This window comes from Cheilinus undulatus, linkage group 23, assembly GCF_018320785.1.
Source record: "Cheilinus undulatus linkage group 23, ASM1832078v1, whole genome shotgun sequence".
Lineage (NCBI taxonomy): Eukaryota > Metazoa > Chordata > Actinopteri > Labriformes > Labridae > Cheilinus > Cheilinus undulatus.
This window is the reverse complement of record NC_054887.1, coordinates 30,300,734-30,314,856: the sequence shown is the minus strand read 5'-3', so window position 1 is coordinate 30,314,856 and position 14,123 is coordinate 30,300,734. Positions and strand designations below refer to the sequence as shown.

Genomic DNA, 14,123 nt, shown 5'->3' with positions numbered 1-14,123 from the left:
TAAAAGTTGTTGTTTTTGTCACTAATAGGCTCTGAATGTTGACAACAGTACAGAAAGGATCCCTACAGGGACAGACCTTTTACATGAATACGGATCAAGACTTCCATACAACTTTCAAACACAGAGGGACCTTTCTTTCTTGTTTTTTTCTCTTGTGAGGAGTAAAAGCAAACTCAGCTATCGGGAGCACTTCAGAATCCACGACCTGCTGACTCAGACTCACAGCGTTTGATTGACTCGTGTTAACTTTGCCCAGTTTTTCCTCCAGGAGGAGAGCGGAGCAGGGAAGGACCAGGCCTGAACCCAGACCACGTCCACGTCCTGCAGCAGAGGAATGTGCTAAAAGCTACGTCCACACCTGCCAAACACTCTCGCCTCGCATTAACGTTTCTGCAAACCTCCCACGAATCTTCAGACCTGCAGGAGCCAAGAAGACATGTAATCACCAAGATCAACAAACCCTTAACAGCTTTTAAAGAAGAGCACCGCAGAGCACAGCGGGCCAGGTTTATAAAGAGGGGGAAACACTTACATGGGGGGGTTATGAGGGGTGAAATAGTTTCGGATGCCCAGTGCATACTCTTTCTGTACATGGGGAAAGCTTTCAGCCATTATCAACTTAGTAGGAGCTAGTTAAACCAGAAACATCTCCTGAGAATCTTAGAAGTCAGCTGAGATATAATGTTGTTTTAATTCAACAGTTGGACATTCTTCTGAAATCCTGCAAAAGATGGAGCCAGAGGATGGATCAAATGTTGAACCACCTCAGCTGTTGCCTTTAGACCTCCCTACTCACCCTCTGGTACAGCCTCTACATGATTAACTAGAACCACCATTGCTGGCTCCATCTTATTACTCTGTGAGGTAAATTATATTTTGTCAGATGGCATTAACATCACCGTGGCAAGAGCAGGAATGCCTTCTTGGTGTGCCTTCCTTCTAGAAAAGGAGATAAACAAGTAGGAAGTAGATCTACCTGTAGACTTTTAGCTGACACAGAATATTTGTTACTTTTAAACTGCTAGTTGTGTTTGCTGGAGATACACATGATGTTTCAGGAGTTTGCAGCTCCCCATGCCTTGTCCCGTCTCTTTAGTCAGAGCCAAAAGCTTGTCCTTTCTGCGTCTTCTGCCACTTCCTTATTGCCCTACTTAGAGCTCGTCCACTTAGCCCAAGATCTTTTAACGGGCTAGATGTTGAGCCCCCTACAAAGCCACATGCACCAACTTCCACCGGGTAGAGTTCGGATCTTCTGGATGGGGGCCGCAGCACCATGTCTGGTTGCAGTGTGGTGCAACACCACCTCCATTCTCCACTCGACCCCTGGTGACCAAAGCCTGGGTACTGATCTGCTATTGATGCACTGCAGTTTCTACTTGCCTGAGGAAGATCTTTTGGAGGGAGACACTGGTGGTCCTGCAGAGATCATGGGCCACACATTAAAGACACTTTTATACACACATTCAGGTGGCTTAAATTATAATTGGACCTTTGGACACCGGGTAGTGACTGCAAAAAAATTTGAAACAAAAAGAAAAAAATAGTTGAAGATCACCTAAAGACAATACGGTAATTGTTGGCAGCAACATTGCCAATGATTTTTTGTGCGATTTAAGCTATGCACAGGGTTTTATCTGCAATTTCTGATGGATTTATTCCTCTTGTGTGCACCTGCCTTATGAAGTGCACATATGTTTTTAAAGTTTTGATACATTTTAAAGTAACTGATCATGAAATAAACTGAGATGTTATCATTTTATAACACATGGGATTACAAAAGGTGTAAAAGTAGAGGCATCTTTATAATTTTGCATTGCTCAAAAGATGTTTCGATTGATTTTTTTATTTCAGAATAATATCTAAAAAGACATTGGAGCACTAATCAGGTGCAGGGAACTAAAAAATGAACGAAAAGTTAATCCTCTGCACCTGATAAAATTACATAAAGGTAAATTGATGATAAAAATGAGAGCATTTATCTATCACTGTTCATGAAATTACTTACCGATTTTATTAAAATGTATTTTTTATTGAGTTATTTTTTTTCTTAATATATTAACTAAGAATTTTGCATATAGTAATGCTTTTATATCTTCACCTGTTCAAAAATATTGAAAAAAAAATCTAAACACTACTCCTTAAAAAGTTTACATTGAGTCCTTAGATATAAAAGATGTTATAGGTGTATTTTACTAAAACATATTTTTAGTAGCAGAATAAAGTAGGCCTATGCCATGAGAGCATGTCATAAATATACTTAAACACCAAATAATAATATAACTGTATTCACAACCTTTTCAACCCACGACCCCCAAAATAAAGGTGTCAGAGACCGGGGACCCCCACTGCACCTGAAGGTGGTCGAACACAGCCATGAACGTTCAAGAATAGTCATGTCCAGACGAGGCCGCACATATGGGGGGAAACAAGGGAGAGCTTTCTGGGGCCCAGCCAAACTGGGGGCCAGCAAAATCATGGTCCACTGTAAAGTTGAGCTGTGGTATTTTATATTTTACCTGAATAATAACCACTCTTATCAAAGAAGCAGATTTTAATTCATTTGTGTAGTAAGTAGCCCTCTTAAAAATGTTGATCCTTTTGTTAAAAACAGAATGAAAATATGTTAAAAAATAGCTAAAATGGGTCAAAAATGGAAAAAAATGGTGGGAAAGGTGGGGAAATTATATTTTAAAAGAAGCACAAATGGGTTAGAAATGCCCAAAATTAGATCAAAGTGGCAAAAAACTAACCAAAAAGTTGCCAAAAATGGCTATATTACGTGGTAAAAGGGGATTTGAATGTGGCTGAAATGGCATTGAAGTGGCATAAAATAGATGGAAATTTGGTGAAATGGGATGAAAAAATGATATAAACTGGCAAAACAGGGTTAGCTGAGGCAGAAATATTCAGAAACAGGCAAAAATTGGCATATCAAATTTTGAAATGTGGCTTAAAAAGTGGTTAAAGGGGTAAATAGTGGCAATAATGTGTCGACAGAGCCAACAATAGGCAGAGTTGCAAGATACATTTTAGAAGTAGCAAAAAAATGCAGAAAAAAGAGGTGGAGATGGTTTAAAATGGACAAAAAAATGGGTTTTGCATTTTAATTCATTTGTGTATTAAGTAGCCCTCTTAAAAATGTTAATCCTTCTGTTAAAACAGAATTAAAACATGTTAAAAATAGGCAAAATTGGTTCATAATAGCAAAAAATGGTGGGAAAGGTGGTGAAATTAGATTTTAAAGGTAGCAGAAATGGGTTTGAAATGCCAAAAATTTGATCAAAGTGGCAAGAAAAATAACAAAAAAGTTGCAGAAATGGGTTAAAGTGGCAGAAATGGACATATTCAGTGGCTGAAATGGCGTTTAAGTGGCAAAAATAGGTGGAAATTGGGTGAAATGGGATGGAAAGTGATATAAACTGGCAATAAAGGGTTAGCTGAGGCAGAAGTAGTCGGAAACTGCCAATCAAATGATGAAATGTGGCTTAAAAAGTGGTTAAAGGGGTTAAAAGTGGAAATAATGGGTCAACAGAGCCAACAATAGGCAGAGAGTTGTAAGATTTGGTTTAGAAGTGGCAAAAACATGCAGAAAAAAAGTGGTGGAAAGGGTTTAAAATGGACAAAAATGGGTTTTAAGTTGCAAAAATGTGTTAAAATTGGTGCGAAAAGGTGATGAAAAATGTGATGAAAACTTGGCAAAATTGGTGTAAACTTACAACAGTGTAATACAAAAATGTTCTTGGTTTTTTTTTAAGGCATCTGGAGACCCCCTCTCAGTGTCTGGTGACCCCCAGTGGGGTCCCGACCCCAACGTTGAGAACCCCTGGCCTACAGTATACATTAGTGTATAAATATAATCAAACTAGGGTAAAAGCTTCAATTAATGTCCTTGTTGTATGAGAGGAGTTTGTAAAGGAATGTACATGCTGTTGCAAAGGAAGTCTGCAAAGTTTTCTGTATAATTAGCGAAGACAGTGCTAGGTACAGATATAAATCTAGGTAAGCTCTAAAAGTGAGTAAATTTTCCCAAAAGTTAGCTGTAGTAGGATATATAATGCTGATGAATCTTCCCTGACTGACTGACCTGTAGCTGCAGCTTCTTCTCCTCTGGTGGCCTGGAAACCTCCGTGTTAGCATTCAGGTCTCTCTTTAAACCCTGCCGGGTTGTTTTTGGACTCTTCAGCTGGATGTCCCTCTCTCTTCGTGTCTCTCTCTGTGTGCTTTAGCCGTTAATCAGCGGAGGATGTCGGTTTAAAGACGGAAACGCTGAAGTGCACCTCGTTAATCCCATTAACATGCGTGAAAGTGTCTGTTTGTTCTGCTAATTGGGGCCGAATTATTCAATTTGTCCGTTTTGGAAGTAGTGTTTGGATAGCTAATTTGTGGAGGACAGTTTCCACGGAGAGAAGAAAGACAGAGCTGCTGTAGTTTTAGGAAAAATAAACCAGACCATGGAGACAGAAAGTGAAGTCCAGTGTGCTTCATATATCCCCAGTAAGTGGCCCAGATAGGCCTTAATGTCACCACAAAGAATAAACCAGTACATATACTGAAAACTATTAGAAAATGCCTGATTCTACCACAAGCAGAAGACCGTTTCAAGCACACTATTGTTAAAAAATAATTTGAAAAGTTAATTTTAACAAAGCTTTCAACTTTTACCTCTTTATTTCATTTCTGACGTAAGCTAAATTAAGTTTTAATCAACTGTCAATAAGTGTGAAACGGCGCCCACGCAATAACGCGCATGCGCAGTGCTGACTGAGTAACGAAAGGGACGTTAAAGCTAACAAAGGGGGATTTTAAGCTTGAGAAGCTAACTGGATTACAAACGCAAAGTGGGATTGAAAAGCGAAAATAAGACACAAAAATGAAGAATTCGCCTACAAAGTAAGTTAAATATTTATTACTTTATTTTTTGTAATGAATATTTGTTTGTCTGTAAGTTAATGACGCTTAGGCCACACTGCTTACCACCATCTGTGCGTGACAGGTACGGGCTGCTGCTGGTGTTACGGTATAAAGAGTTACCCTGTTAACTGGTGACTTGTCGTAGTTAACACACCTGCTGAGTGTCTTAGCGGGTTTCTTTTTATTAGAAATACCATTAAGTACGTATTTGATGACAGAACAAACAAAGAGACATTAGGATATTGTAGTTTACCACAGAAATTGCTGCATACGCATTCGAAGGTCACCAGTTAACACGGCTACTATCTGAACCGTAACACCAGTTTAGGTTTCCCTGCGTTTTTACATGATTGGCAGTGTTTAACAATGTTTTGAATAATTTCGATTGGACAAAAAACTTGAATGAACAAATTCCTCAGATATAGACTTGTTATATTTCTTACCCCTGACTCATGAGAGTTTTATGGTTGTTAAGACACCAAATTATTATTAAAATTTGATATGATGCTTGTAAAAATCAAGCTGTAGTGATAAGAATTTTAATACCACAAAAACAAAATAAATGTCCTAGGCTCTCAATCGTGGGAGATGTCTTATATTGCGCCAAAATGTCTATGAGACTCTATAAAACATGCAGGTTTTGTTCTGTTTCATTGTTTTGTTACACCTCTTGTACTATCTTAGGCCTAAGCTCTATTATTTTTTTTAAATGCATCTGATTCACCAAAAAACTTTCCAAATTTTGGGTCCCATTTCTTCTGGAGGAGTTGATGGTGGGCCCCGTGACCCAGCCAGTTGAGAACCACTGCTTTAGAGGTAAATGGAACACAGCATTACTTCTTTTTAATTACCAAAAACTTTAAACTCCTCTGCAGTTCAAAAATTGCTAAAATATGGCATCAAATGTTGCCAAATCATATGTGGAAATCAGACATAAAACACAGTTTCTTAAAACATCAACAGACTGTTGGACACTCCTCAGGTAACCGTCATTAACGAGGGAGGGATGTGTTCATTCGTGCCCTGATTTGTAGGTAAATTCTGGAACAAACGGCCTGTTTAAATGCATCTGAGCATAACTGTTGCTAGCACTCGTGCTCAGTGATGCACTCATGCAGCGGTCACATGGTCAGCAGTGTGGCTCGGGTGTGGCTGTTTCAAAGACATGGAGAAAGTGTGTCAAGGTGTGCCATCACCTATAAAGTTTTCACATGTGCAGTCATGCAGTGTCATAAATAATGCTTTTAGCTGTGTTAAGGCAGGGGTTCTCAACGTTGGGGTTGGGACCCCATTGGGGGTCATGAGACACTTAGAGGGGGTCTCCAGATGCTTTAAAAACTAATAACATTTTTGAATTACACTGTTGCTACTTTACACCAATTTTGCCAAATTTTAACCCTTTTTCATCACCTTTTCGCACCAATTTTAACACATTTCTGCAACTTAAAGCCCATTTTTTTGACCATTTTTAACCCTTTCCACCACTTTTTTCTGCATGTTTTTGCCACTTCTAAACCGAATCCTGGAACTCTGCCTATTGTTGGCTCTGTTGACACATTATTGCCACTATTAACCCCTTTAACCACTTTTTAAGCCACATGTCACAATTTGATATGCCAATTTTTGCCAGTTTCTGACTATTTCTGCCTCAGCTAACCCTTTTTGCCAGTTTATATCATTATTCATCCCATTTCACCAAATTTCCACCTATTTTATGCCACTTCTGTGCCATTTCAGCCACTTTTGAATCCCCTTTTACCACGTAATATGCCCATTTTTGCAATTTTAACCAATTTTTGCCACTTTTTGGTTATTTTTTTGCCACTTTTATCTCATTTTTGGCATATTTGACCCATTTCAGCTACTTTTAAAATCTAATTTCTCCACCTTTCCCACAATTTTTTGCCATTATGAACCCATTAGAGCTAACAGATTTTCCTTCTGTTTTCAACAAAAGGATCAACATTTTTAAGAGGGCTACTTACAACACAAATGAATTAAAATTTTCTTCTCTGATAAGTGTGGTTATTATTCAGGTAAAATATAAAATACCACAGCCTAATTTTACAGTGGACCATGACTTTGCTGGCCCCCAGTTTGGCTGGGCCCCAGAAAGCTCTCCCATGTTTCCCCCCTTATGTGCGGCCTCGTCTGGACATGACTATTCTTGAACATGCATGACTGTTCGACCACCTTCAGGTACAGTGGGGGTCCCTGGTCTCTGGCACCTTTATTTTGGGGGTCTTGGGCTGATGAGGTTGAGAACCCCTGTGTTAAGGTATGCAGTGTACATTGTCAGATGATGGTTCTCATGGCTGTGAGGGTGCAGTGTCACTGATTATAATTTGGTTGTGATGTCACTGTCGTCAGTGAGAGCTGTGTCATATCTGTCGAGGCGCACCGTCACCAAAATGTTTCCATAGAAGTTGCAATCACACAGAAGGTGCATTTGTTAAAGTTGCACAAACACCAATATTGATGTTGTTTTTGTGCGTGATGCTGTTGGGTCAAGGTGCGCCGTCACCAAAAGCTCATTATTGCATGTATCTGGATGCAGTGCTATAACTAATGCTTCTATGTATGTTGTTGTGCATTGCCAGTGATGATTTTCTGAAGTTGCAATCTTGAAAAGAGGCTTTTTCAGTCTGTAATGTTCTGTGTCACCGATGATGCTTTCAGGTTTGGTGAGATGTTTGAATCCTAGCAGGGCGCCTTTCAGGTGTGTTGAGGTGCAATGTCACATGTGATGCTGGAGTCAAAGTGCATCGTTACTTGTGTAATGTTTTCACCTGTGCCAAGGTGCAGATGCTTTCATGTCTGTTGAGCTGCATTGTTTGCACCGTTGCTGAAAGGCTGAATGTTTTCACTTGTGTTAAGCTGTGCTATCTGTGCTCATAATGCTTCAGGTGCGCCGTCACCACAAAGACTTAATCCATGTCAGTGCCACAAACGCTGCTGTCAACGGGGTCAATATAGCTGTTGGCTGTGTTTTTGTTTATCAAGGTGTAAGAGAACATGGCTGACATGGGAAATGGGCATAAAGCAAGGCGACCTGAACTTGCAGATGTGATTAAAACACTCTTAGTTGCAGTTGCACTGTAAACTATTTTATCAAATCACTGCAGAAGACTGCTATCATGGAGACTGTTTTAATGTTGCTGTGTTTTTTCATTATCATGTGTGTAGCAGGCCAACGGTCTAGCCTCTTTATGAGCTCTCATTTATAACATACAGTTTTTTCATCCATTACTCTGGTGATTCACTGGTCTGATTCTAGTTTCATGCTTCCCTGGCTCTGCTATAAAGTACTTTCCTCCTCCTTCTCTCCTAAAGAAGTGAAAAAATCTTTTCTTGAACTCAAACCGAGAGCCAAATCCTTCATCCTGCTCTCCTCCTCTTCCTCACAGACTCTTACATGTTAGCTCTCTGACCACAGGCTTTAAAAACCATCAGAGCTGATGGTGGGTTTAATCCTGAAGCACTGATAGATCCCAGTTCATGTCCCAGTACTTCCAGTCCTGCTGGAGACCAGAAGTCTGGTTTATTGAATCTATCAGAGAGCTAACAGCAGAGATGAGGGAAGGGGCAGAAGTTCAGTATGGAACTACTTCTATCGTCTCAGTATCGAGGCATACTCGAGGCGTACATGCTGCACAGTTCTAGTTAAAGTGGTTGCAGCTGGCGAAGTTTAAACAGCTGTTCGGCTGCTGTAGTAGAAGGTCTCTTTGGGGGCACAGAAGAAGAGATTTAGTGCCGTCTAGTGCCATCGGGCCAAGATGAAATATAACTACCCATATCACTTTTTCACTTACCTGGTGAGATGATGAGGTAAGCCTGGAGTTTGGCTGTTGATGCACTGCTGCTGCTGCAGAGCCGACGTGTTTCGGGTTTTAGCTTGGCCAAATTTAACATCCATCATCAGGAAGATGCATCTTTTAAAGCTTCAAACTGAAATGTTTGTTCCAAGTCTGAGAGTGATTGACTCAGCATCAGTCAAGGAAAAAGAGGCCATAGCTACTAGTAGTGTAAAGATAATCCAATATGGATCGGTTAACCAATCTTGACGTCAGCCGTCCGCGGAGCCCTGGATCGGTAAAAAAATGTGGCACAAACCAGTCTTTGGACTGGTTTTAACATTAGAGGTCAGTTCATTCAGGCTCTGCTAATTGCTTTCATAGCCCGTTCCGCCATGCTCTGGCTCAGCGTCTGTAATCTCGCACGACCCGTGGTGACCTTTTACCTTTAAACGAGAGTTCGCCATAGGTGCTCACTAGGTAGCTGGATGTGTTTCACTGGTCGACGCCTAAACATCTTTCAGTTCTGCACCTCAGCAAAAAGCCATGGACTTTATACGAAGGAAGGATAACTTTCGAAATGTCTGCCTGTCTGTACTCTTTGGAGCAAAGCGATTAAGAACTACGGGAGCTCATAAATCTGACCTGTTGAGATGGCGGCACTGAAGTTTAGCTAAGATGCTAACGCTAAACGCAGCACAAACACAACCGAACATAAACACTTTTTCTGGGTTAAAACTCTTCAGTTATCACAGCAGCCCCTTTATTCACGGGGTTTACAACCGTAGCGTGTTGTTGGGAGAGATTGACTTGGCGGCATAATCAATACATCTGAGCCCACTGATATGATATTAAACAGAGAGGAAAGGAAATAAGGAAATAACCATGTTTTTGCAACGTGTAGCTAGAGTGAATACTCACATTAAGAGGAATTATGAAAGGAAAACAAAGCATAGAAAGCTGTTTTAGTTTGACTGTTTGCAATATTATTTTAACCCCTTGTTCTCCCGTACTAGCAGACACGGAGCTCTGTCTTCATCAACATTCGATAGAATGAACTCAGTTGCTTTATTAGTAATTTTTATGTCACTTGTTTTGATTAAGAATAACATTTATAAAACAAAAAGGAGGATTTTTGTAAATCATTCCTAAAAAATGATACTTGAATGTTTGCATAATGTGCATAAAATCTCTGCTCCAGCAAAAAATAAATGCAAAACTGCAAAACTGGTATTTTGACACATTGCAAGTTAAAGAAATATTGCAACTTCTACGATTTTTAAATTACAACATGTTGGTAGTGTGGTGGACCCAGAATGCAGACCAGAGTTTGCCGAGGTTCAACAGATTTATTAGTTTTAGTGCAATTTGGGAGGGGGGAATCCACATGTCCAGGGAGTGAGGTGAGAGCGAGTCTTCAAAGGAAGTGCTGGGTTTTGGGCTGGCGTGGGGCGAGGAGGGAGGCACTGGAAAAAAGGAGACACAAGGAGTGGTCAAAAATGAGTTCACAAGAAGCACAAGAGAATTTGCAATCATACGAGCAGTGTCACTGGTAGGTATCAGAGGAGCCGTTGTACCACTGTGCGTGGCAAACAATACTCTGGCGCTGAGGCATCAGTCTGCTGCAGAGAAGTAGTGTGCTTGATTGCAGAGCAGCCACAGGTGCGGTCCATTAGCCTCAGCATCGTGGGGGAAGGGGAACCTTTAGGGGAAAGCAAAGTTAAAAGCCAGCAGCACAAAATAAGATGAGTGCATACCAAAATCACCACGCAGCAGGCCATATTGCAATTTAATCTTATTTGTGATGAATTTGCGGTTAATTTCCCAGCCTTATCACTAAGACAAGCTGAACTCTGTCATTAAAGTCTATTGAAGTGATAAGGAATATGAATGATTGAAGGAAAACAGACTTAAAGGGGACATAATATGCATAAATCACTTTTTCAAGCTTTTCTAACAAGAACATGGGCCCCTGGCCTGTCCACAATCCCCTCAAGCACCAGAAAATCCCCCCCCCCCAATTCTTTCTCCACCTTTTAGAAAATGTGTGCTGAAACAAGCCAGTCTCAGATTTCGCCTCATGACGTCATGTGGGGAGTTAGCCCCGCCCCCAGGTTTGGTTGACCCTCCCCTCATGGAAGAAAGTTCCGCCCTCCTCAGGAGAGCCACATCCATTTCCAGAGAAGGGTGGGGTCAGGGGCGGAGTCAAACAGCTCAGTAACATTTAAAGCCACAGAAACAGCTTGTTCTGAGCAGGACTGAAACAGAGGGTCTAAAATGTGTTTTTAGAAACAGACTCCACAGGCATGTTTTGGGGACTTCTGAGACTGATTTAAACTTGTCCTAAAAGGGTAAAATATGTGACCTTTAAACTGAGGCAGGTCCATCAATTCTTCTTCAATCTGCATAAACGTATTCATTCATTATGCTGGTATTTACAGCTCATATCGGCCGTTGTTGGTATGAATCAGCTGTAAATATCGGCCATTCTGATGATCAACTTTTTGAGCTAATGTCTGCAGATACTGATATATTGCTCATTTATCAGACCATTGTGTTTATACAACTCTAAATCTCTAGTTTGATGATATCCATACTTCAGAATGATTGACTAAGAGTTCATTTCGCCTGCTCCTCTTCATCATTATCATTATCAGACTTTATGAATATCTTTACAGCCAGAAAATTCAACTCAGAGTGTGTTTAATGACTCAGACGATGCACGTAGATGACCTCTGGCAAATGACTTCACACCTTTTCATCGAGTGGCTGCAGACGTCCAAAAACATGGCCGCCTCTCTGCTGAACAGACTCCAGTGTTCCTCTGAGACAGAGAGGATGAGAGGTTACTCTCTGTCCACCCCGCACTTCATCATCCTCTCAACGCCGCAGCAGATGAAACCCGACACGCTCTGAAGTGTTGTGGGTTTGGACCTTTAGGAGCGTAGCATCTCTGCTGGTGTGACTCACAGAAGGTCACGAGTTCAGCCCAAACACAACAGAGAACGGCGGTGAGTGTGAGGAGTGTGTGTGACAGAGGCAGGCTCTGTGGGAGTCCAGATGACATGATCAGACTGATTTTAAAGGGATGCACAAAATTAGCATGAGGAGTTTTAGGCCTTATTATGTCTTTTGTTTTAGAGGAGTAGTGAAACCGTACATCTTTTAACCTAAATAAATAAAGCAGCAGAAACTCATCGATCCTGATCCTGCTGATTGATCCTGACTGATCCACCATCACGTCTGTCATCCTTAACCAGGCTGCAGATTTATGTAATCGTGGATTTGTGGTCCTGCTGCTTTTCAGCGCTCCTCCTCCTCCTCCTCCGCCTCCTCGTCTGTGGATGATGAACGACGGAAACAAACCATTCATCGTGCAGAGATGGTGTAAAACACCTCCAGAGACAGAGAGGGGCAGGATCCCAGGTATCCTGACTGTAGAGCTCTGTGTCCAAAGACACGAAGAAAATATTTAAAGGAAGGCTAAAAGTGGAAATAATGACACAGAGGCTGAGTTTACTCTCGGCCCGCACACAGACCGAGACTGAAAACACCTCTGAGCTGTCTGAAGGACTCGACCTGAGACGAGTCACAGGGGTTTATCCCCAAAAATACAAGCAGGAAATATATGAAGCATCTTACATAACCGCTAAGACGTCCTGTTTTCACTCCCTGAATGTAACTCTGGATGTTTGTTATGGCTGTATGCAGGAGGTGGTGTAATTCAGGATGTCTGTCCAGGCTCAACACTTTGATGACCACTCTGACTCTGGGATGAACAGGCTAGAATTTAGGGGTCAAAGGTCAAAGTCGTAGGGCCCTATATCACAGTTTCACTGTCCAGTAATTGTTTCCTCCTATATATTCTACTAAATATACTAATGACAAGGTGCTTGTGGAGGAAGACTGATCCTCATGTCCAGCTTTAAGATTGATGGACTGTGTAGCGAGGAGGGCATGACGTGACGGACCAGTGTTTTTTTTAGTGCATTACGGAAGTCGTCATTCTTAACCAAACTATGACGCCGCAGGTCCTTACAACTAAAAACAAAGTTCTGACTGGGTAAATATGGTTACGTGGGTAAAAATCAGCGGTAGCATCAGCAGGCTTATTTCATGTTATCTGTTAGTCGCTAAGCTATCGCTATGATGCTCAAGTTCATCGTGTTGTCCAAGTATTTCACTCGGGCGTGGCATGTACAAATGACTTGACTCCTGTAGAAGTTTGTAGCGTCGAGTCCACATATCCGGCACGAACGCAGCAGAAGCTGCACTGCTGGGTAGGCATGAGCAACCAGCTCGCTCAGACCGGAAGTCTCGCGTGATTTTGTTGTCTAAGCAGAGGAGATGAGGGAAGAGTCGGCTGCTTGCTGTCAGCTGGTGGTGCCTGCTGCCAACTAGCAGTCAGGGGGTGAAATTACACCACAAACTACCGCACCAGCAGAGTAAATTATTGATTAAAAAAATATTGATACTGCATTTTAAAATATCAATACGGTATTGTGCCGTGAAATATTGCGATATATCAGTGTATAGATATTTTCTAACCCCCCCAGTCAATACTTTGTTTTCTGTAAGGACCTTTGCCGTCGTAGAGTCGTTAAGAATGACGGCTTCTGTAATACACTAAAAACAACACACTGGCCCGTCACATCGTGTCCTCCTCAAACACAGTTCATCAGTCCTTAAAGCTGGACATGAGCATCAGTCTTCCTCCACAAGCACCTTGTCATTACGTTAAGGCATACAAGCTGATCTACCATAATTATGAATGATTTTAATATATTTACTCTATATTGATTTATTTTTCCACTCTCTAAAAAATCCTGAAAGCATTTGAATTCATTACAACAACTGGGAAAAATCCTCATCTTCAAATGGCACAAAAAGAGTTAAAACTCTAGATGATGCGTGTGATCTGTGATCGTCTCTCATCAGTCCTCATGGTTTTAATCTCTGGAGTCGTGTGTCTGTCTTCACGCCGTCCTCACAGACTTCTATGAACACGATGACATGTCCTCTGTGTCCTGGAGCCGCCGTCCGAGCCTCTCCCTGCTCACAATCAAAACAAGGAAGACGAGCTTTCAGCGCTCAAACACACACCCAGAGACACAAACCTCACAATAGTCCTGGATCCTGGAGGATGTCTGACTGAACGCAGTGAATTCATCACTATTGTTGGACAGTTTGATCTAATTAATTGATCTTATAAACCCAATTAAAGCTGACAGTGTTTTTATAATCAACTCGTTTCCATGTCACATTTTTAGAAAACAGTCTCTTTAGGTTATAAAGTTGTTTTAGAGTCTCACTGATTAAAAAACACAAGCCATCATGTTGTGTCTGTTCCTGGAGGTACAGCTCAGTCATCGTGGTGAAATCAGATGATACAATCAGCCTTCAGATCCAGTCATTTGT

At 41.2% G+C, this 14,123-nt stretch overlaps 1 protein-coding gene across 1 annotated transcript in view; it reads left to right on the top strand.

The window, feature by feature from the left end:
- The first annotated feature begins 4,769 nt into the window (after positions 1-4,769).
- The window catches only part of pthlha (parathyroid hormone-like hormone a), a 244,932-nt gene continuing 235,578 nt past the window's right edge, over positions 4,770-14,123 (top strand). The window contains exon 1 of the mRNA XM_041780999.1: positions 4,770-4,890. Coding sequence (XP_041636933.1) covers positions 4,871-4,890 — 20 coding nt within the window. The 5' untranslated portion in view covers positions 4,770-4,870. The remainder of the gene's footprint in view (positions 4,891-14,123) is intronic.